This window comes from Lissotriton vulgaris, chromosome 1_2 (genome assembly GCF_964263255.1).
Source record: "Lissotriton vulgaris chromosome 1_2, aLisVul1.2, whole genome shotgun sequence".
Taxonomy (NCBI): Eukaryota; Metazoa; Chordata; class Amphibia; order Caudata; family Salamandridae; genus Lissotriton; species Lissotriton vulgaris.
This window is the reverse complement of record NC_141686.1, coordinates 285706087-285728153: the sequence shown is the minus strand read 5'-3', so window position 1 is coordinate 285728153 and position 22067 is coordinate 285706087. Positions and strand designations below refer to the sequence as shown.

The 22067-nt window shown below is 47.4% G+C and overlaps 2 protein-coding genes across 2 annotated transcripts in view; both read left to right on the top strand.

The window, feature by feature from the left end:
* Positions 1-4518, top strand: part of CABP4 (calcium binding protein 4) — a 53698-nt gene extending 49180 nt beyond the window's left edge. The window contains exon 6 of the mRNA XM_086953762.1: positions 2133-4518. Within this exon, the coding sequence (XP_086809888.1) occupies positions 2133-2161 (29 nt within the window). The 3' untranslated portion in view covers positions 2162-4518. The remainder of the gene's footprint in view (positions 1-2132) is intronic.
* Positions 4519-10534: 6016 nt separating this feature from the next.
* Positions 10535-22067, top strand: part of TMEM134 (transmembrane protein 134) — an 87950-nt gene continuing 76417 nt past the window's right edge. Inside the window, exon 1 of the mRNA XM_086953249.1 lies at positions 10535-12236. Coding sequence (XP_086809375.1) covers positions 12048-12236 — 189 coding nt within the window. The 5' untranslated portion in view covers positions 10535-12047. The remainder of the gene's footprint in view (positions 12237-22067) is intronic.

Below are 22067 nucleotides of genomic sequence, written 5' to 3'. Positions count from 1 at the left end.
CCTGTGCTGGAACCATGCTGCACACAGTGCTGATCATGCAGGCCCCTCCTGAAGTCAGGGGCCCCGGTGGCCCTTGTGCCTGGCTTGGGTGCTTTTCATGGCAGTTTTATTGTTTCCTTATTTGCACCTCTGAGGCCTGCAGGGGTGGGAGGGAGTGAACCCCAAGCTGCTGCAAGGAGTGAGACCTGTAAACTCCTGATTGTAAACAGAGAAGCTAACACAGAGGGCACTGTTCCCTCCGTGTTGCTGTCTAGGCATTGCAGAGAGGTGTGGCGCAGCGGTCAGAGCGACTGGCTCTGGATTGCGGGGTTCACGGTTCAGTCCCCGGTGCCGGCAGCAGCTCAGCTCAGCCTTGTGTGACTCTGGGCAATGGCTCACTGTGTCTCCCCGACGGCCCCTCCCCCCGCGCCTGGATACCCTTAGGGGTGATGTCACACTTTTCAAATCTGGAATGATTACATCTAGAGTTATTTCTAAAGTTTCAAATGCTTTACGTTCTGATACAGTATTATCTAACCAGTGAGTGGTGTAGCTCACTGGTTAGAGAAGTGGTGTGGCTCACTGGTTAGAGGCAGCAGACCCGTAAGCAGAGGACGGCCCGGGACCAGGGTTCGATTCCGGACGCGGCAGGGTCGTGGACCATGGTCAGCGGGCTCGATAATTCTCGCCTCAGTGCCTACTCCAGTCAGGGACCACACTCGGCAACTCTGGGCATTAGCTTGCCTCATCTTCACAACGGCCCCCCCAGACCGCCGGGGATGCTTGGTTGCACCTTAGAGATACCCGTTAGGGACCATCTCTCAGGGTGAGCCAGGACGGGTTCCCCAGCGGTTGAAGCGTGGAGATACTCCTCCGGGAGTCGATTCCTAGCGCTATATAAACCTGCAATTAAATTAAATTATACAACATGCGGTTTGAGAACACACAAAGGGGTGTTTGCTGCTGGATAGAAGGTGGGTTTCATGAGCCCGCTGTCCTGTAATGTAGTCGGGGCTATTTTAGAGTTGTGTTTGGTCACAAACAGAGCAGTGCCAACATCTTCAATCCAGAAAGATGTATCAGGCATGGATGTTAGACCAACGTTGTGCCCTCCAGACTCGAACACAGAGTTTCATATTTTTTTTCTAGCTTTAACACCCAGTCCAAGGAATATAAATGCCTTGTTTTAATTGAGTTTCATCAACAGTTGATGAATGGTTTGGAGTCTGTTGTGTGGTTCTCTAGGAGCTTTAAAGCGATGGAGGCAGGGGTTTCAGTGGAGAAGCAGCCAGGACCGAGATAAATGGAAAACACATGTAAATGTACAGGAATTTATATAGCGCAAATCACCGAGCGGTTTCTAACGCTTGCTTAGGGAACCCGTCCTGGTATTCCCCTGTGAGATAACCCCGGGAGGGTATCCGCAAGGTGAAAGCCAGGCATCCCGCCACGAGGGGCCGTTGTGGAGATTAAGCAAGCTATTGCCCAGAGTCGCAGAGTGTGAACCCGTGAATCGAGTAGGCACCGGAGCGAGAATCGTCGAGTCCATGGACATTTTAGGACTCAAGACCCTGCCGAGCCGGGAATTGAACCCTGGTCCCAGGCTGACCTCTGCTTCCAGGTCTGCCTCCTCTAACCAGTGAGCCACACTTCTCCACAATCACATGCCCTCTCGTGGAGTGCATAATTGAAAGGAAAACAGTTCCTTAAAAAGTGGGCAGTGGGAGGATATGATTCAGCCTGTCAAAAGGATGGTAAAGAGGCTATGCTCCACGGGAGGGACAAAGATGGTGGGAGGCCTAAAAGAAATAAAGCCAGCGAATAGAACGGAGGCAAACGTGAGTTACAAAACACAGAGCCAATGGTAAGCGATGGGAGGACGGCATTCCTAGGTCAGCTTTCAGAATGTCCCCAAAATGTCTTTACAACCAGACAGCTGCGCTGTCTGCTATGCTTCGACCTAAAAATGTGCTCAGTGGGAAGAAAACACATGCCAGCCAGCCACAGGGTCTGGTGCCACCTAGTGGGTTTCTGAATAACAGCGCAGGCTTGTCTCAGCGTGGCCTTCTGAATAGGACCTTCTGCACCTCTTTATTATGCAGCTCTATAGTGCCTTCCTTTCTCCTTCTCACCTGTTCTCTCTTCTTTCCTAGAGTTTGTCATGATGCTCTCCTCCAGATGACACCAACTGGGCCCCGGGATCTGCTCCTGTCACCCCGGCCTGTCTCAGTCCCTCCCCGGTGGCCCAGAATGGCTTGTGAGACGAAGCCTGTGTTACGTGTCATTGCATGTGATGGACTTCTCAGCACTGAGGCCGGACATGTCCGTTGGGGACATCACATCCCAGTGATGGAGAAGAAGAGCTACCTGGAATAACGACCGATCACCTCCAAATGCCGCTACATGGACCCAACAATGGAGAAAGGCGAAATGCAGATGTCAGCCAGATGTGAAATGTGCATTTCATTTCCCTTCCCTTTTCCAGAAACGTAGCAAGGATGCCGTGGGCCCTGGTGCAAGCAAGGGAAATGGCCTTTTGACTGCTGTTGGGATAGTAAAATACAGTAATTATCATGACTCAATGGGCCCGGTGCAACTGCACCTGCTGCGTCAGTGGTAGCTACACCTCTGCCCTTTTGCTGCTCGCTTTCATTCCCCCCAGAACCCCTGACCATTAGAGGACAGTCTGACCATCAGGGGCCTAGCTATCATTGGTGCAGCAGGTGCAGTGTCACCAGGGCCCAGAGGTCTGAGGGGCTCATCTCTTGCTGTCCCACAACAGCTTTCATGAAAGTAAATGATACTAGGTCTTGGGCCCTGTCAAAATGGCTGCGTGCGTGCTGGTGTACGAGTCACAGGCACTGACACAAGGTGTTGAACGCAAACAATGTGCAACATAAGTAGTGGGATACAAAGGCTAAGGTATGGCCAGGGCCACTGGGATTATGCGATTCTGCTGCCGCTGCATTTTTAGCATAAGTATGTATTTGCCGCATTTGCCACATAATCCAACATTTTTCTGCATAATTTGCAGATTTTACCCCAAAAATTAGCTCGAACGAATCGAAATTTACTGAAAACACAGCAAGAAGGCCCTCTTCAAAAGTTGACTGGTCAGTTTTCGATTGCCTATTACTGTATTTAAGTGTTAAACTATTATTAATCAGGGGGAACTTTTTCACTGACAGTGTCAACGTGTAAGAAAAAAAGACGAAAAAATGCAGTAATACTGTCGCAAAATGTGCCACAGTACTCCACATAATTTGCCTTTTCTTGTCTCATAACTTACTCAACTCTGCCACAAAATGTGAGGGAAACGGCCACTACAACGAAGCCGCTTCCACAAAAGGCTTAACCACGCATGCATTACAACGCATGCGTGGTTACCACGAAAGCCTTCACCACGCATACCTTTATTACGAGATACGTAGTAAAGGCATGTGTGGTAAAGGGACAAATTAGAAAAGGGAGGCTTGGGGGTCTGCCCCCGCCCAAAAAAAACTTAGGGAAATAAAGGGGGTTTGAGGGGGTCTCCCCCCCCAAAAATAAGAACTCACCTGAAGTCACGTCGAGAAGTCCAGGCAATCGGCGTCGTTTAAGAGGAAACGGAAATAAACTTCTGGTTCCTCTTTACGAGGTAGGACGTCACAACGGAAGATGGAGAGGAGACGACGTGAAGGGGTAATGGGAATTTTAGTATTATAAAAAAGATATATAAAAGGGTTGAGGGCAGGGGTAAATATAAGAAGGATTGGGGATGGAGAGTCACGTAAAGGGTATAACCTTTACAAAGAGTATAACCTTACCAAGCATACATTTACAACGAAAATCTTTGTAAAGGTATGCGTGGTAAAGGAATATTCGTAGTAAAGGTTGTGCGTTGAAAAAGCATTCAGTTGTAACGCATGCATGGAAAAGGCATGCATTGCAACGCAATGCGTTGTAACAACATACAACCATAATTCGATGCACCTCGCCACGCAATTCCTGTGGCCATGGGTATGACTGATTTACCAACAATGCTTGGCCTTTTGTGAGGGTTTGGCTCAGTTACTTTGCATGGCTCGTTGTCATGCACACGAGTAAACCATGGGTGCTTCTGGACTGTTCATGACATGTTTATTTCTGTCCCAGAGTGGAGGGTGTAGCTTAACCTACACAGCACGTGCCATTAAGTGGCTGTACTGGGTTCTATGATCCAGCGTTTGTTATAGTCAACAAGTGTGAATCAGTAATAAATGCAAGATAAGAAATATATGAAGCGCTTTCGTACCACTGGTGAAATGCAGACCAAGAAGCGCTAAGTACAAACTTGAAAAGTATATTGGCTTTTAATTATCACCAGTTTTTAAATTAAAAAAGGAAATATGCTTATATTGTGGCTATATCATAAGCAACTATAGAGTTACAAACAATTGTATTGGTTCCGTTGCTGTGGACGGGGTCATGTCTTGAAACTTTCGCGAAATGTAACTTTGTATTAACAACGCTGTCATGGACTCATTGTCATTAAAGATCTAGCATTGACGTCTCAGACCATGGGCTCTTCCTTGGCGGCAAGAGTGTAGACTTCTGACTCCAGAGGGGACTCTCTGTGGGATGCTTGTGTGCCTTCAACAGTGTTTGCCTCCATCTTGTCCGCTCACTGTCCCCTCTCGCTCTCCCTCCCCAGTCTTCTGCCATCTCTTCCCCTCGTCCCTTCGCTCCTGCTCCAGCCTCCACAACTCCTCTCGTGCTTCCCCTTTCTACCTCTCGGTCAGACACCAAAGACAAAAGTTGAGCATTTCCACAACACAAGTGCTGCTCTCCTCACAGCTGAGGTCATTTTGTTTATTCATCCAGCTGCCTGAGCTTGAACTTTCAGGGGCACACACATGTCATTGGGATGGTATTAAAGTGTCTTAGATAAGTAGATAATGTATAGTGGTTTTCTCTGGCAGCAGCACGGGTGTCAGGAGGGCAGGCATTAGCCTTCATGGATTGTTAGGTTAGGCGTGACAGTGTAACTGTCACCTGACCTTTTAACCAACTCCAATATTATTCTACAGTTCTTTGCTTCCACACAAATACTTACACATCCCCGTGCTATTTACTTATAATGCCTCACATTACCATGCAAAGTTCCTTTAAATCAGGGGTCTCCAAACCGGTCCTGGAGGGCCGGATCTATGCCAGATTTTTGGGAAATCCCCATTGAGATACATGTAGTTATTTTAAAAATCTGGCATGGATCCGGCCCTCCAGGACTGGTTTGGAGACCCCTGCTTTAAAGCCAGGCTTATTGGATTTACCAATGCTTGTTCTCTCTCCTTATCCCTATTTTCTATTTGGCGCCAACCGGAGCTTTGAGTTGATAATGTGGTGGCCTAAAGCACCGTATGAATAAGCATTGTAACATACACAATGACAAAAGGTAGTACTGAGTTGTTGATCGCAGTTCTTAAAATAAGTACAAAGAATATTCAGAAAGTGACAGACTTTGGGGCCTATTAGGATGGCGGACGGACCAGCGTCCGTCCGCCACCCCCGAGGTGGAGGGACCGTCCGCAGGGGCAGCAGCAGTCCCTCGGTGCGAATTAGGATGTGACCGCCACCCTGGCGGTCACATCTTGTATATTTAACATTGCGGCGGGTGCTGCTTTAAGCAGCAGCCGCCGCAAGATTCAAGTCAAGTCAAGTCAAAAGATTTGTATAGCGCGCTACATACCCAGAGGGTCTCAAGGCGCTTGAGGAAGGGTGGGGAGTTACTTGTCGAATATCCACGTTTTGAGTTGCTTTCTGAATGCTAGGTGGTTCTGAGTAAGGCGAAGGTGAGTGGGAAGTGAGTTCCAAGTTTTAGCTGCTAGGTAGGAGAAGGATCTGCCTCCCATGGTGGTTTTGTTGATGCGAGGTACAGTGGCAAGGGCTAGGTTGGAGGATCGTAGCTGGCGGGAGGGGGTGTAGAAGGATAGTCGTGTGTTGAGGCATTCGGGTCCGATTTCGTAGAGTGCTTTGCGTGCGTGGGTTAGGAGCCGGAAAGTGATCCTCTTATTGACGGGGAGCCAGTGGAGGTTTTTCAGGTGATCAGAGATGTGTTCTTTGCGCGGGATGTCTAATATGAGCCTGGCTGAGGCGTTCTGGATGCGTTGTAGTTTTTTCTGGAGTTTTGCGGGGGTGCCGGCGTAGAGGGTGTTTCCGTAGTCCAGTCGGCTCGTGACCAGCGCGTGGGTGACTGTTTTTCTAGTGTCGGTAGGGATCCAGCGAAATGTTTTTTTGAGCATGCGAAGAATGTTGAAGCAAGATGAGGAGACGGCGTTGACTTGTCTGTTCATCGAGAGTGAGGAATCCAGGATGACGCCCAGGTTCCATGCGTGGTCCGTCGGGATGGGTGCTTTTCCAAGGGCCTCTGGCCACCAAGAGTCGTCCCAGGCGGAGGGGGAGGTACCTAAGATGAGGACTTCTGTTTTGTCTGAGTTCAGTTTCAGACGGCTGTGCTTCATCCATTCGGCTACTTCTTTCATTCCTGCGTGTAGGTTGGTTTTGGCCGTGTTAGGGTCTCTGGTGAGTGATAGGATCAGCTGAGTGTCATCGGCGTAGGAGATGATGTTGAGGTTATGTTGGCGTGCGATGGTCGCGAGGGGGCTCATGTAAACGTTGAAGAGGGTGGGACTGAGTGAGGACCCTTGAGGTACGCCGCAGATGACTTCAGTAGCCTCTGACTTGAATGGTGGAAGGCGGACTCTCTGGGTTCTTCCGGAGAGGAACGAGGTGATCCATTCCAGTGCTTTTCCTTGGATTACGATGTTTTTGAGGCGCTGTAGAAGGGTGCTATGACAGACTGTGTCGAAGGCTGCGGAGAGGTCGAGGAGGATGAGGGCGACTGTGTCTCCATTGTCCAGTAGAATTCGAATGTCGTCTGTTGCTGCGATGAGGGCGGTTTCGGTGCTGTGCTTGGCTCGGAAGCCGGACTGTGAGGAGTCGAGGGATTTGTTGGTTTCGAGGAATGCGGCGAGCTGGTTGTTGACAGCTTTCTCGATGACTTTGGCCGGGAATGGAAGGAGTGAGATAGGGCGATAGTTTTTGAGTTCGGTGGGGTCAGCTGTGGGTTTCTTCAGGAGGGCGCTGAGTTCGGCATGTTTCCAGCTTTCCGGGAAGGTTGCGGAGTTGAGAGAGCAGTTGATGACGTCTCGGAGGTGCGGTGCAATAATGGAGTCTGCTTTGTTAAAGATGTGGTGAGGGCAAGGGTCAGTGGGGGATCCTGAGTGGATAGAGTTCATCAGACGGATGGTGTCCTCAGTGGAGATTGGCTTCCAGTCATTGAGGATGTTCAGGGGGGGTGGTGGTCCTGCAGGGGATTGGGTGGGTTGGTCTCCGGGTTGGTTGTCGAAGCTGTTGTGGATGTCTGCAATTTTGTTGTGGAAGAATGAGGCTAGGGAGTCGCAGAGGGCTTGAGAGGGGGTGATGTCGTTGGAGTTGGCTGAGGGGTTGGTAAATTCCTTGACGATGTTGAATAATTCCTTGCTGTTGTGGGCGTTGTTATCCAGACGGTCCTTGAAGGCTGCTTTCTTGGCATTTCGGATTAGTTGGTGGTGTATGCGGGTGGCGTTTTTGAAGGCGTCCTTGGTGCTGGTGGTTGGGTCTTTTTTCCAGGCCTTCTCGAGGGAGCGACAGAGTTTCTTGGATTTCTTAAGGTCATCGTTGAACCAGGAGGCCTTCTTGCTGCCTAGTTTGATTTGTCGTTTTTTCAGTGGTGCTAGGATGTCGGCGCTGTTGGATAACCATTGGGTGAGGTTGGTGGCTGCTTGGTCTGGGTTTGAGGAGTGGGCGGGGGGCTTTTGAAGAAGATTTAAATATGCATGCTTTCCATTTGCATGCACAAAACGGCAGGCACCGCGCGGTGCCGGCCGCCTTGTACATGCAAATGCTGGGGGGTACCATAGGTACCCCCCATGTGCACCCCCACCCCCTGACACCCTGGGGGCCCGCAAGGGCCCCCCAGAAGCTATTGTCCACATGGTTTTCCACGGCGGTAAATCTGCCAGGGAAAAGCATGTTTCCAAACCCATTGTAATTTGGCTGGCGGTGTCTTGCAGACACCACCACCAAATTGCGGCCAACACCCTGCGGATCAGCGGCGAACGAACCTGCCGTCCGCCGCTGATCCCACCGCCATCATAATCTGGCGGTGGGTGTTTTAAAGGTCCGCAGTGGTGATTCCGCATCCTCCGGGCCGGCGGTGGCTTCCGCCGGCCGGGAGAATGCGGAATCACCACAATCCTAATCGAGCCCTTAGTGTTGTTGGTGCTGTTGTGGAACATAGCATCCTACTACCAAGGATGTGGACGATAGATCGGGTCTAAAGCTATTCTGTTTTACTATATTATGTCAAAGTACCAAAGCACTCAATAGGTTGTCCAACAGGAAACAATTTGAAGCCTTCACAATATTTGATGTTCGCTCAACACTGGGTCAAAAGTTGAAGCCAGAAGATTATGGTTAGTAAATGTGCATTTGAAAACAGGAAAAGACAGTTGACACGTGTTTCGTCACGCGGTGCTACAAAAACAATTTCTTGGTCTGAAGTTGCCAAATTGAAATGATATATTAACTTGTCGGACCGAAAAGTGATTAGTTTAGTAGATACTCAAAAATCCTGGAGTTAAAAGAAGACTAGATGTGTCCCAAGTAATTGTTTTTTCACCTATTAAAGTAATAGCCGTAGGTCCAGTGAGAGGCCAAGGGATTCTGTATGTTTAGATTGCCATTTGGGTGTATTTCGTGCAACAATAGTATTCAATATAGTCAGAAAGACTGCGTGTTCTAGGACCACGTGAAGATAGCGGTGGTCCAACCAAAAACCGTAAGCATGCAGAGCCGTAAGTGGGAAGATGTGAAAATAAGTCACACCATTATATTCATAAGTAAACACGAGGTCCTAGTCGTTATGTTATCGGCCAAAAAGTGTATGAGAAACCGTGATAAGTTCCTGATGGGTCTCGTGGACAGCTTTAGGTATTGTGTCTCGGAATTATGCATTATGAAGCACACACAGAAACAGCAAATCGCCATTAGTGATTGTTCATGTGCAAGTCGGTTTCCCTTCCTGCAAATTAACAATCATTTAAAAATGACGAGTCACAACTTCTATGTGTGCTGCACAAAGCAGAACACATAAAAATTACAAAGCGCAATTCAAGATTGTTTATGTGCAGGACGGGACACCTTCCCGAACATAAACAATCATTCTCTGCAATGCAGACACCCTTGCACTATGGTGCAAGAGGGGCCCGTGTTGGCGCTAGGCAGCTAGATTTAGAGCCAGAGCTGGAGGAAACACAGGGGTGTGCCGCAGTCTTGTGAATGCTGCACATCCGTGCGTTTTTAAACTAATGAATCGCGGGGTTAGCAATTTTGGAGCTACACCACGCTCCGCCAGTTTATTGTAAATAACCCCTTAAGAACTGAATCAGATTATCAAGAGCCCTTGTTTCATCAAGTTCATCACGATTAAATGACTTGTTTGTATACTGGGTTCAATATAACTGACAGGGGCGTAGCTTCAACGAGATTCCAGGGCGAGAATTATAAATTTCCTGACTAAAGAAAACAGTATGGCGAAGGGTGGAAGAACGACCAAGGTTTGGGATGCACTGTTACCATGAGGAACAAGTTTAACACCTTGCATGCTGATGACGGCCCCCATCCGTCATGCACTACGGCGCTCGTGTGCTGATGACGGTTGGGGCCGTCACAAACACGCCCACTCGCGATTTTGCCGCACAGGCGCAGAATCGCGGCTGCATGCAAGGGGTTAATACAGATTTGCAGTAGGTGAGCCCCTGTCTAAGTTACTGATAAAACCAAAAATTATAACCAGTGCTTTAAATGGGCCGGTACTGTCCGGTACGGAGTACCACCACTTTTTTATTTTGAGAGGGGGAGTACCGGCACTTCTCAAGAGAAATGCTATACTTTTAATTGGAAAGTACCGGCACTTCTCAGAAACAGGCAGGTACTCTGGTACAGAGTAACTGCACGCACTTCCAGTTTTCCATTTAAAGCACTGATTATAACGAGTTAAAACCTTTTATTCAAACGAGGACCCACAAAAGCATAGAAGACCCGACTCAGGGCTCCCAGATCCAACATACAAAGAATACATTTATTTGGGGGGTGTCAAACACCAAACAGCCCCCTTAAGCTCCGCCCTAATAACTGATTTTGGCACATCCAAGCGCTGTAAATAGCTACTATTTTTTCCCAGTTTATTCCCTATCTATCGACATCGTGCACATGAACGTCTGGTTGGCCCTTGCCTGCGGGTCACAGATGTCAACAACCAGCGCCATCTTGGTAGTTCCGGGAACTTTTTATTCTTTTATTAGAGGAGCTTCAAGCCGCAGTGCGCGGTGATTGAGTAAACTAACCGGGGCGTGTGCCTGTGGGGCTGGGGCAGCTGATGGGACAGATGCGGGCGCTGCTTCCGCCTGACCCAGGGCAGTCCGGGGCAGTCCCTGCCACACCCACCCACCCCCAGGCTCGGGGCTTCTTTTGACAAGCTGTTGTGCTTGTTCCCTGGAGAAGGCGACGAAGAGGAGGAGGGAGGAAGTGGACTCGTGCTGCCGATGACAGCTCAGAGGCAACAAAGTTACAAGAGGAGGAACAATAAACAAGGAAAGAGGAGGGACGGAGGCAGCGGCCACCCCAGCTGACCCTCACACCCCATCCCGACAACACCCCCAGTGAGGGGGCTCCGGTGGAGAAGAGGATCCGGAAAGAAGAACAAACTTCACCCCTGCCTCCCTCCCCAGCCATACGCGCCTTGGCCGCTTCTGATTGGCTGCCCGAGCCTTCAGACTCTTGCCCCCCCCCTCCCCCACAGCTGTTGTCACCCCCGCTGCCCAGGTTAAAGATGGGGCTCCCTTGGCTGAGGTGGGTGAGAGGTGGGCAGAGGTCCTTCTTTTCGGGGTGATCTCTCCAGGTGAAGGGGTACAGCATCAGAAGTGACCTCATTAGTGGGTTAACCAGGGAGACTGGCTTCCCCCAAGACCCCTCAGGGGTCTTTTCTGGGGGTACAGTCTTTGCAGAGCTTCTTTCTGTAAGTAGATTCTTAGGGAGCTTTTTTTCTGTAGGTAGATTCCTCAGGGGCCCCATTCCTCTGAGAAGATCCATTAGGGGTCCTTTTTTCTGTAGGTAGATTTCCCAGAAAGCTTTCTTCTCTAGGTAGGTTAGTCAGGAATCCTTTTTCTCGTGGTAAATTCCTCAGGGACCCCTCACCTCTGGGTAGATCTTTTTTTTCTGTAGGTAGATCCCCAGGCAGCTTTCTTGTGTAGGTAGTTCTTCAGGGAGACAGTTTCTCCTCTGGGTAGGGACAGAACCCTCAGTTGGGGGTTTCCAGACTAGTCTTTCTTCTGTTGTGGGCTTTCTCAGGGGCCTCTCACTCTTCCTATGGAATTCCTCCATGGAGTAGTCCTTCTTTAGTAAGGGTCCTTTGAGATTTCTTTATTATATAAGAGATTCCTCATTGGAGTCTTTCTTCTTTGGGTATATATCCTCAGGGAGTCTCTCATTCTGGCCTCCAGGAGAGTCTTTCTTCTCTACTGAGATTTCGCGGGGAAGTCTGTTTTCTTCAAATTTCAAGGAGTACATTTGTAAAGCAGGGTAGTTTTAAAGGGTGTCTTTGTACCAATAGTAGGGTGGCCAGGTTACTGTTCTCCTGTTCTTCAGGTAGATAATTCTCTGGGTAGATTCATCAGGAGGGTCTCATCCAGGTTGACACCTCTGTGTAGTCTGTCTTCTTCAGCGAGATTCCCCAGTGGAGTCTTTCTTCTCTAATAAGGTTCCTCAGGATGATATGCGTTCTTTTGGTAGACTTATCCGTGAGTCTGCTCCAAGTAGATTCATCCAGTTAGTCTTTCTTTTCTAGTTAAATTGTCCAGTGTAGTCTTTCTTTTCTAGTTACATTGTCCAGTGTAGTCTTTCTTCTTTAGTTGGGTTGCTCAAAGACTAGTAGGGCTGTGCCTGGAGATTTAGGGGTGATCCTTCCTTCCTTCCTCACACTCTAACAGTGTCCCCCCACACTCCCACTGATGTCTGCGAAAGGAAGACCAGAGTTCAGCATCGACGATGCCTTTGAGCTGTCTGTGGAGGAAAAGAGTGAGGCGGGGGGCGTTGGCACCCCGCGCTTTGGCAGCCTGCACTTCGACCGCAAAACAAACCTTAGTCTGGGGAAGGAGGAGTCTGAGGATATCGAGAAGCAGAGTCGGCTCAAGTACCAGGTACAGTTCCACCGGTGCACTCAACTCAGACACAACACCCCATGTTTACTTCTGCAATGAAGCACCTCTACTTAAACACAGCACCCCCAGTTCACATCTGCAATGAGGCACCTGAAACCATCACTGTGCTTCAAACTCACATTTTCCATAAGGGCACCTCTACCCAGACACAGCACCCCCACTTTAAATCTGCAATAAGGAGCCTCCACCCAGACACAGCACCCCCACTTTAAATCTGCAATAAGGAGCCTCCACCCAGACAGAGCACCCCACTTTAATTCTGCAAATATAAACCTCTACCCAGACACAGCAGCCCTCATTTACATTCACAATGCGGCCAAGACCTGGAACGAGCTACTGGCAGACATCAGGCGCGCCCCCTCCCTGAGCACCTTCAGGAAGATCCTCAAGACCTGGCTCATTCGCTAAACAGATCTGCAAACCTACCCCCTACCTCCCAGTGCCTTGAGACCCCCACGAGTGCGTAGTGTGCTTACAATGCCCCTGATGGATTGATTGATTGACAGGGCACAGGGACCCAACACAGCACCCCTAGTTCACATGAGCCATAAGGGCACCTCTATCCAGACAGTACCCCAAATTTTTCATCCACAGTGAGGGCGTCTGGACTCATCACATCTCCTCAAGTTCACATCTGCAGAGAATGGCCTGCCTGCCCAGACCCTGTACCCTAATAACTTGACACTCCAGAGAAGGACAACTCCTGTGTTTGCTTTCCAGAGCTGTGGCCAGGTGGATCACAGGATGGACGCAACCTGCACCCTCTGGATATCCCGCCCCCTCCCTCCCAGGGCAGGACTCAGAACAGATGGGCCAGAGTGGGGCAGACCTTCTGCCGAGCTCCTCACCTCCTGGTGTGTTCGCAGGGCAGTCACACAAGAGAACAGAAAGGTCACACATCCTGAGAGACGAACACTCAGTGAATTGGTGATAAGGGTGCAGGGCGCCTAGAGGCCCGCTCCAGGGAACGCGCGGCCTCCTTTGCAGCAAGGTGGTGGCTGCTGATAGCACCCTGCCTGTGCACGGGGGCAGGTTCTAGCGTTCAGCGCCTTTTGGGGCGTTCAACCCGCACCAAATTTGATCAAATAAAAGTATCGACTTTGGACCAAACACATTTCTAGAGTGGTGATTATATCGGCCCTAAAAAACAAAGTTCCAAACAGAATATATTATATACAGTGAAGAGAAATGTGGCCTAATGCCATGTAACTTAGAGCAACCGTACTAATAAATGCATATTCACACATTTATACTGCAGTGTAAAGGTCAGATTTCAGTTAATTACCTTAGTAGAGGAAAACTGTCATGAGAAGCACATTGTTTACTGCCTCACAGCTTGCACATTACAGCTGTTTAATACAAGGAAGGCAGCTCCTGCCTTAACGTCATTCTAATAGGCGACCCCGCCATGCACAGTTTTCTCATCAATATTTTTACAGCAAATGTTGCAGTGATATTATCAATGATGTCACAGATGATGTCATGAGTGCTGTAATATGTGGTGAATTAGCAGTGCATGGCGAGGGCGCGAGTTGTAGACGCCTTAGGACACGAGTTATGGTTATTTTAGATAACTATAACGGTAGAATTTCTATGGTTTGTGTGTGTAAAATCTGAACCGAACTATTACGACCATGTTGCCTTTGTTTTTTTAAATGAATTTCTAGGTTTTAAAAAACAATTCTGTTTCCTAACTATAATGTCCCTGTAACCTTTGTTTTTTCAGTGAATTTTAGAGTTTTTTAAATGTAAAGTAAGATTTAATTACTATACATAAATCAAACAGCTGCTGCTCATAGCCAACCCCCCAAATACAGTCTCCCTGGTAGGGGGGGGTCATACAGTCCCCCTCCTTGGGCCGATTTAGTCCCCGGGGACCCCATCCCTCAGGGCTAAAAACTTAATTTATGGAGGGGAGAGTATGTACCCCCCATCCTTAGGCCAATTTCATCCCCGGGGATCTCATGTCCCGGGGCCCGGACATATTTTAAATGGGGAGGGGACACGCAGACCGCCTCCTGGGCCGATTTCAGTCCCCGGGGACCGCATTTCCATGGGTCTAGCCATATTAAGAAGGGGGAGGGGCTATGTAGCCACCCCCCCCCCCCCGAGCTGAATATTGCCCCATCTCTCAGGCCTGGCCATATTATGATGTGGGGCCAGCATTACACGTGACACATATCTGTGTACCCGTGCACCCTGTATAATCAGCCTTGATAGCACGGCTCCACCTGCTTGCAAAGCATGCAGACCAGCATTACATGTGACACATATCTGTGTATCCGTGCACCCTGTATAATCAGCCTTGATAGCACGACTCCGCCTGCTTGCAAAGCATGCAGGCCAGCATTACATGTGACACATATCTGTGTATCCATGCACCCTGTAAAATCAGCCTTGATAGCACGGCTCCGCCTGTTTGCAAGTTTGCAGGCCAGCATTACATGTGACACATATCTGTGTATCCGTGCACCCTGTATAATCAGCCTTCATAGCACGGCTCCGCCTGCTTGCAAAGCATGCAGGCCAGCATTACATGTGACACATATCTGTGTACCCGTGCACCCTGTATAATCAGCCTTGATAGCACGGCTCCGCCTGCTTGCAAAGCATGCAGACCAGCATTAAATGTGACACATATCTGTGTATCCGTGCCCCCTGTATAACCAGCCTTGATAGCACGGCTCCGCCTGCTTGCAAAGCTTGCAGGCCAGCATTACATGTGACACATATCTGTGTACCCGTGCACCCTGTATAATCAGCCTTGATAGCACGGCTCCGCCTGCTTGCAAAGCTTGCAGGCCAGCATTACATGTGACACATATCTGTGTATTCGTGCACCCTGTATAATCAGCCATGATAGCACGGCTCCGCCTGCTTGCAAAGCATGCAGGCCAGCATCACATGTGACACTTATCTGTGTATCCGTGCACCCTGTATAATCAGCCCTGGTAGCACAGCTCCGCCTGCTCGCAAAGCATGCAGGCCAGAATTACATGTGACACATATCTGTGTATCCGTGCACCCTGTATAATCAGCACTGATAGCACGGCTCCGCCTGTTTGCAAAGCGTGCAGCCAGCATTACATGTGAAACATATCTGTGTATCGGTGCACCCTGTATAATCAGCCTTGATAGCACGGCTCCGCCTGTTTGCAAAGCATGCAGGCCAGCATTACATGTGACACTTATCTGTGTATCCGTGCACCCTGTATAATCAGCCCTGGTAGCACAGCTCCGCCTGCTCGCAAAGCATGCAGGCCAGAATTACATGTGACACATATCTGTGTATCCGTGCACCCTGTATAATCAGCACTGATAGCACGGCTCCGCCTGTTTGCAAAGCGTGCAGCCAGCATTACATGTGAAACATATCTGTGTATCGGTGCACCCTGTATAATCAGCCTTGATAGCACGGCTCCGCCTGTTTGCAAAGCATGCAGGCCAGCATTACATGTGACACATATCTGTGTATCCGTGCACCCTGTATAATCAGCCCTGATAGCACGGCTCCGCCTGTTTGCAAGCTTGCAGGCCAGCATTACATGTGACCCATATCTGTGTATCCGTGCACCCTGTATAATCAGCCCTGATAGCACGGCTCTGCCTGCTTGCAAAGCATGCAGGCCAGCATTACATGTGACACATATCTGTGTACCCGTGCACCCTGTATAATCAGCCCTGATTGCACGGCTCCGCCTGTTTGCAAAGCGTGCAGCCAGCATTACATGTGACACATATCTGTGTATCCGTGCACCTGTATAATCAGCCCTGATAGCACGGCCCCGCCTGTTTGCAGAGCATGCAGCCAGCATTACATGTGACACATATCTGTGTATCCGTGCACCCTGTATGATCAGCCCTGATAGCAGGGCTCTGCCTGTTTGCAAAGCAAGCAGGCCAGCATTACATGTGACACATATCTGTGTATCCGTGCACCCTGTATAATCAGCCCTGATAGCACGGCCCCGCCTGTTTGCAAAGCGTGCAGCCAGCATTACATGTGACACGAATCCCTGCCCCAGCCGGCGCCGAGTGCGCGGAAAACAAAGCTTGTCCCTGTGCAGCAAAGAAATAATCTGGGACGAAAGTCCCTCATGAATGAGCTCTGTGACCTTGTAAAAGGACCGTAGATGTGCACTGTGGGCCTGATTTGCCAATCATCCGAACAGTGACCTCTAAATCGCAATTTGTTGTGAATCACAATTTATGAATCGATTTTTGGTATGTACAATAGCAATCTCGTGATTTTTTGATCAACCAGGAAGTGTCACTCAGTTGAAAACTGGAGAGAGTTCATGATAAGTTCATGTTGGAGACGGAGCTCCGTATCCGACTGAAATCTTCCGAAGTTTGTGCCACCCACCCTTAAAAATCCAAAGAATGTCAAGAAAGGACACCAATAAAGAGGCTGAGACAGAAAAATAAAACATACATTTTTTGAAAAAGAGCTGAAACTGTTGGAAAATCATCCCTTTCCCTGCCCGCATCACAACAGAAAACAATTTGCAAGTAAATTAATGCAGGAGAAAATTGACCCTGTTGGAGTGACAGAGATTCATGGAAGACAATCAGAAGAGATGGTTTGATCTCAGATCCAGGACAAAAGAGAAGGTGGCAAGACTCCTAAGGGAGGCAAGGGCAACTGAGGAGGGGTCTCCTAACATCCCCCACCACCTGCAACCGAAGAACTGCTTCATACTGCTGTGGAACCTCAATGCTTTGTGGGTTCATTCAGTTGATACAGCTGACACTTCAAGAAGCTCTGGAAGATAAGTTTAATCTTGCATCACTAGCCAAAACAATCCTTTTTTAGGCACTGTAAACACCCTTATACCTTTAAGGGTCTTGTGCCTGTAAACAGCTATTGTGTTCAGTATAGTAGTCGACCATATACATTTACTTTACTTACATAGTGCATTATGGTAGATGTAGTTTACAGAAATGAGCATTAGGTCATGTAGAAAGAATGTATTTGTGCCAACAAACCATCCATACTTACATGCATATAAAAAAGTAATTTTTCATCCATTGTCAAACGGATATCTCTGCTCAAGGAAGTGATGTTTCAGAAGGCGATGGGCCACGGTGAATCTCAAATGCACCTTGAGGAAGTTGAAGTTAAGGGATTTATAGAGCGCTCGATCACCGTGCGGGTTCTTGGCGCTAAGGACGGGTGGCCCGAAAGAACAGGGAAGGTCAACTAGGGTGGAAGGCTCGTGAGAAGAGGAGGGTCTTGAGGGCTTTACGGAAATCGGGGTGAGCTGGAATGGACCTGATAGTGATTGGTAGGGCATTCCAGAAAGACGGAGCCAAGGCGGAAAACTTCAGGCCCCCTGATTTCTTCTTCCTAAAGCGGGGAACGCATAGTAAGAGTTGAGAGGAGGAACGCGGGTCTCTGTTGGGGACATATGCTTTAATTTTAGAATTAGTGAAGGCTGGTGCAGTGCCAGCCAAGGCTTGAAAAGTCATACAACCCATCTTGAATAAGGAACGCTCAAGAATGGGGAGCCGATGCAGGGCTTTTAACAGGACCCGTTGATATTGGCCGATAGGACACTACACCCCAGGCTGCAACTCTGAGTCTCTGAGTTACGCAGCGCACACAACACAATCCCTGCAAGAAGGTGTCGGAGGCACGCAGAGAGTAAAGCAGGAACTTGCAGCGAGGTCAAGACAACAGCGGGGAAGGGGCGGAGCTCGCACTCGCTGTGTCATCAACACACCATCCAACAAACTTTGGGGAATGCGAATAGTGAAGAAAATGGGCAACTCTTTGGTGGATCGGCGGCACCGATGCTGAAGATTCAGCGCCTGCAACAAAAATAACTGATCAATCAGAAAATGACAACCGTGATGAAAAGCATCACATCTGGTTAAAAAAACCAGTTGCAAATACTCTTGCTGAAAACCAGATATCCCTGAAGGACAAACTTAATAGATTCACTAAGTCAGTCAATGAAGAGTGTATGCATGGCATTACATCAGGATCAGATGAGTCAAAGACATAGGGATCGACATTACTCGGCACGCATTGAAAGCTTAAGTAGATCAATAAACCGCTCTGCACATGTTACTCCCACATTGTCGCACCGCATTGTGAGCCTACAAGTTGAAATGGGCCCTACAGTGGACAGCTAGGTTGAGGCCTCAACCAAATAACAAAAGCTGTGGAAACCAATCTAACATCACAAGTTGCAAGTGGCGCACACGTAGGAGCGGCCGAAGTGAGGGTCCTTCCAGTGTCCGCAGTATTTTTTGCGACTGATAGTAGGAGTCTGTGTAGAAGCAGGAGTCGCGGTGGAGTTGGGAAGAATGTAGGAGCTACAACATCTGCCAGAGGCACGCGCAAGCCTTGAACAGCTGCGTTAGAGAAGACATTCTTTTTTTGTTTTAGTACAAGAGAAATGACATACCTTTTTCTTTTAACGACATGTTAAGTATTACTTACCTTCGATACATTAACATACCTGAAAATAAAGCAATATTATGGTTTAGAAACTAGAAACCGTTTTTTAAATTAATTCTTATTAAATGTCTTTAGCCAGAAAAATCATGATTGGTTATGTTGGCGCGTCTTACTCTCCCTTCTGCTGCTCCTGACTCATGTGGTGTAGATGGTGGTAGTGGTGGTGGTGGTGGTGGTGGTGGTGGTGGTGGTGGTGGTGGACGCTTCATCCTCCTCATCAGACTTGACTTTTGCATCCTTAGTGCTCATCCTTTTCTAGTCGCCATATTGTATAGAATTGCACATGCTGCTTTAAGTCTAAATTTCTGGCTGATATTTCAGGGCCCCACCACTTTTATGGAAATTCTAAATCTATTTTTTAGAAGTCCTTCTGTCCCCTAGGTCCTTCACGTTGTAACAACGCTCACTTTGTGCAGAAGGAGACAAATAGAGTCATTATCAAAGAGCATGGGGCATAGGCACTCTCACCTACAACATCAAACAGTATATTAAGAAACAATACGCAAACAACATTTTGAAAATACTTACAAGTACGTAAACAAAAATGACCCAATAAATATCCTTCCTTAAAATCGCCTCTTTTTAGTCTTGTGTTAATGCCACTGTGTCTAAAATTGAAAGAATCATGGGCACTCTCTGGAAATCGTGATACAATATCTGTAATCACACCTTTAACATTTCACATCACTTGTATGTTTAGCAAATTAGTATTTTCACGGTTACGAAATAAATAATGACAGATGATGGGCAGATAGGCACATATACCGTCTATGCAACCAATTGCATGTGGAACATTGGCAATCCTCTAGAATTCAAATGTTGTATTTTGAATGAATATGAATATTTATTGGCATTACCATTGCATCCAAGAATGCACGAAAACCTTTTTTTATAGGGCAGTCTGTAAAACCGCACCAGCTGCAGCCATGACACCGTAGTAACTACCAGAGGCTAAGAGGTGCAAAGAACGTAAAACCTGCACATGGGTGGAGATTGAACTACTCGTCTCCTGTCTCCGCCCCCTCCTCTGCAAACCAGCAGGTATATGTATACTTCTTGCCACCGCCTATATGGCCGCCATTGTTGGAGCTACAGATGCATCTGGGGCTTTTTTTTTTATAGTTTTCACAGTTACCACCTGTATCGAGTTGGTGGTAAATTGCATGTGTAAAATGGCCATTTTGCGACTAATCACAATTTGCGAATGGCTTTCATCATAAGGATAGCGAATGTGACTCGCTAATGTGAGTCGCAAAAATATAGAATAAAGAAAAATCGCATTACACGTTAGAAAGTGGCATTTTTGCGATTGGTAACCCGTTTGCTACTGATTACTCATTCGCAAACACTTCGAACATCTGCCCTTTAGTACCTGAAAGTTGCAATCTATATTTATATATAAAAACCCAAACGTGCATTTTCTGTGTTCAAGTGCGTACAATGTATAGCGAGAGCCACTGGGATTATGCAAATCTGTGGCCACTGCATTTTCCACATTATGGCCAGCTGATCCATCATGTGATGCATAATTTGCAGATTATAATAAAAAATCATTTCTAGTTCCAACATATCAAAAGTTACTAAAAACACGGTGACACATTGCAGTGCAGTGTCGCTGCACAGGGGGAAGCCCTTCGCAAAGGTTGACCGGTTACCTTTTAGTTACTTATTGCTGTATTTGAGTGTTTAACCGGTACTAATGGGTAAAACCTTTCTCCAGAATGTGCTAACACGTAAAAATGTCAAAATAATGAAGCAGTACTACTATAAGATATACTGCATTATGTTACTTAATTTCCTTTTATTGCCACATAATTTAGTCATCCCTGCTGCATAATTTGGTCTTCCCTTGCCACCTAATTCCAGTGACCCTGTGTAAAGAACACTAACTGTACTTCATGTAAGTCTCAGGGTGTCAGAGTTGGATGGGTGGAGGTTTGATTTTGTTGTGGTGGCGTTGTTTTGAGGTTGTTGTGGTGAATTTTGCTGTTTTATTATGCTGTGAAGAGTTGTGTGTTTGTGGTGTGATATTATTTGTATGTTATGTTTGTGTTCTCTTTTGTGTGTATCATCATGTTGTTTTATTGTTTTGTGGTGTTGAGTTGCTATTGTATTTTGGTGTTTCTGCTGTTTTATTTTAAGTTGGTATATTGTTTATATTTTTACGTTGATCTGCTATGGTCTTTTGAGTGGTTTTGTAATTTGAATTAATGTGTTGTTGAGCTGTTGGATGTTTTGTTGTGCTATTTGTGGTATTGTGCAACTTGCTTTTGTTGTTGTATGGTTCTACCTGAGTGTTTGATGTCAGTATTCGTTCACATTTTCCAAAGGGTATCAACGCCTCCAGGTATATAGTGCAGAACTACTGACTGACACGTTAATATGAATGAACCAATCGGGAGCCAGAAACGTAAATGGGGATTTGATTCCTATCTATGTTCGCAATGCCAATGGTAATAAATTAGATGACTTGCTTATGTCCACACCCTTCATGAGTAATGTCCCTCCTGTCTTTCGAGATTGGTGATAAGAAGTTTATAATACTCTGCTAATATCTCTCTATATATCTCTCGCTCTATATATAGACTTCACCAAGCTGTGCGGAACTCAACGGATGAGTTCTACAAATGTTAGGGTGGCACTCCCAAAATATATTCTAAAAACAAACAGCACAGAGTACTCACGGGGTCAGGAACTCCCTACTTTTAATCAGCAGACGCGTTTCGGCACTTACTGCCTTTCTCAATTATATATTTCCACACCTATGTGAAAAGTATGTAGGTCTGCTGTGACTGGGAAATAGTCTATTCCATTTGAGTGAAGGTGGGTCCTAGAGTTGTGACATCACTTCCTGTGATGTCAATGCATGTCACCACTGCTTTTAAGCCCCCTTGCTTGATTTGTTTTAGACTTGGTGTTGATTGGATCTTTTTCCATGTGCTACCACATTAGATGAAAGAAAGATGAGGGAGATGGAAAGAGGTATAGAGTGATGAAGAGGAGTGGGTATAAGGAAATGTAAAAAAAAAAAACAAGGTGAGGGGAGGCTGAAAGAACATACATTACAGATGAGAATGATTATGAAAAAGCAAGAGAGAGGGAGAGAAGTAAGACATTACTATACCGCAGACAGATTTTGCTCCTAGGTGTGGGGCAATTAGGAATTTGGGTTGGGAGCCCCCCTCCCTCCTGTTCTGCACTGAAAGCACTGGATGTAAATGTGCAGTAATGCCATAAGACCATCCTAAAAGCTGGTGTTGTTACCAAGCATTCTTCACAGTTTAGCTACAAGTATTGCACATCACCTAATTAAATTTCCATATCCCAGTTGAATAAAGCAG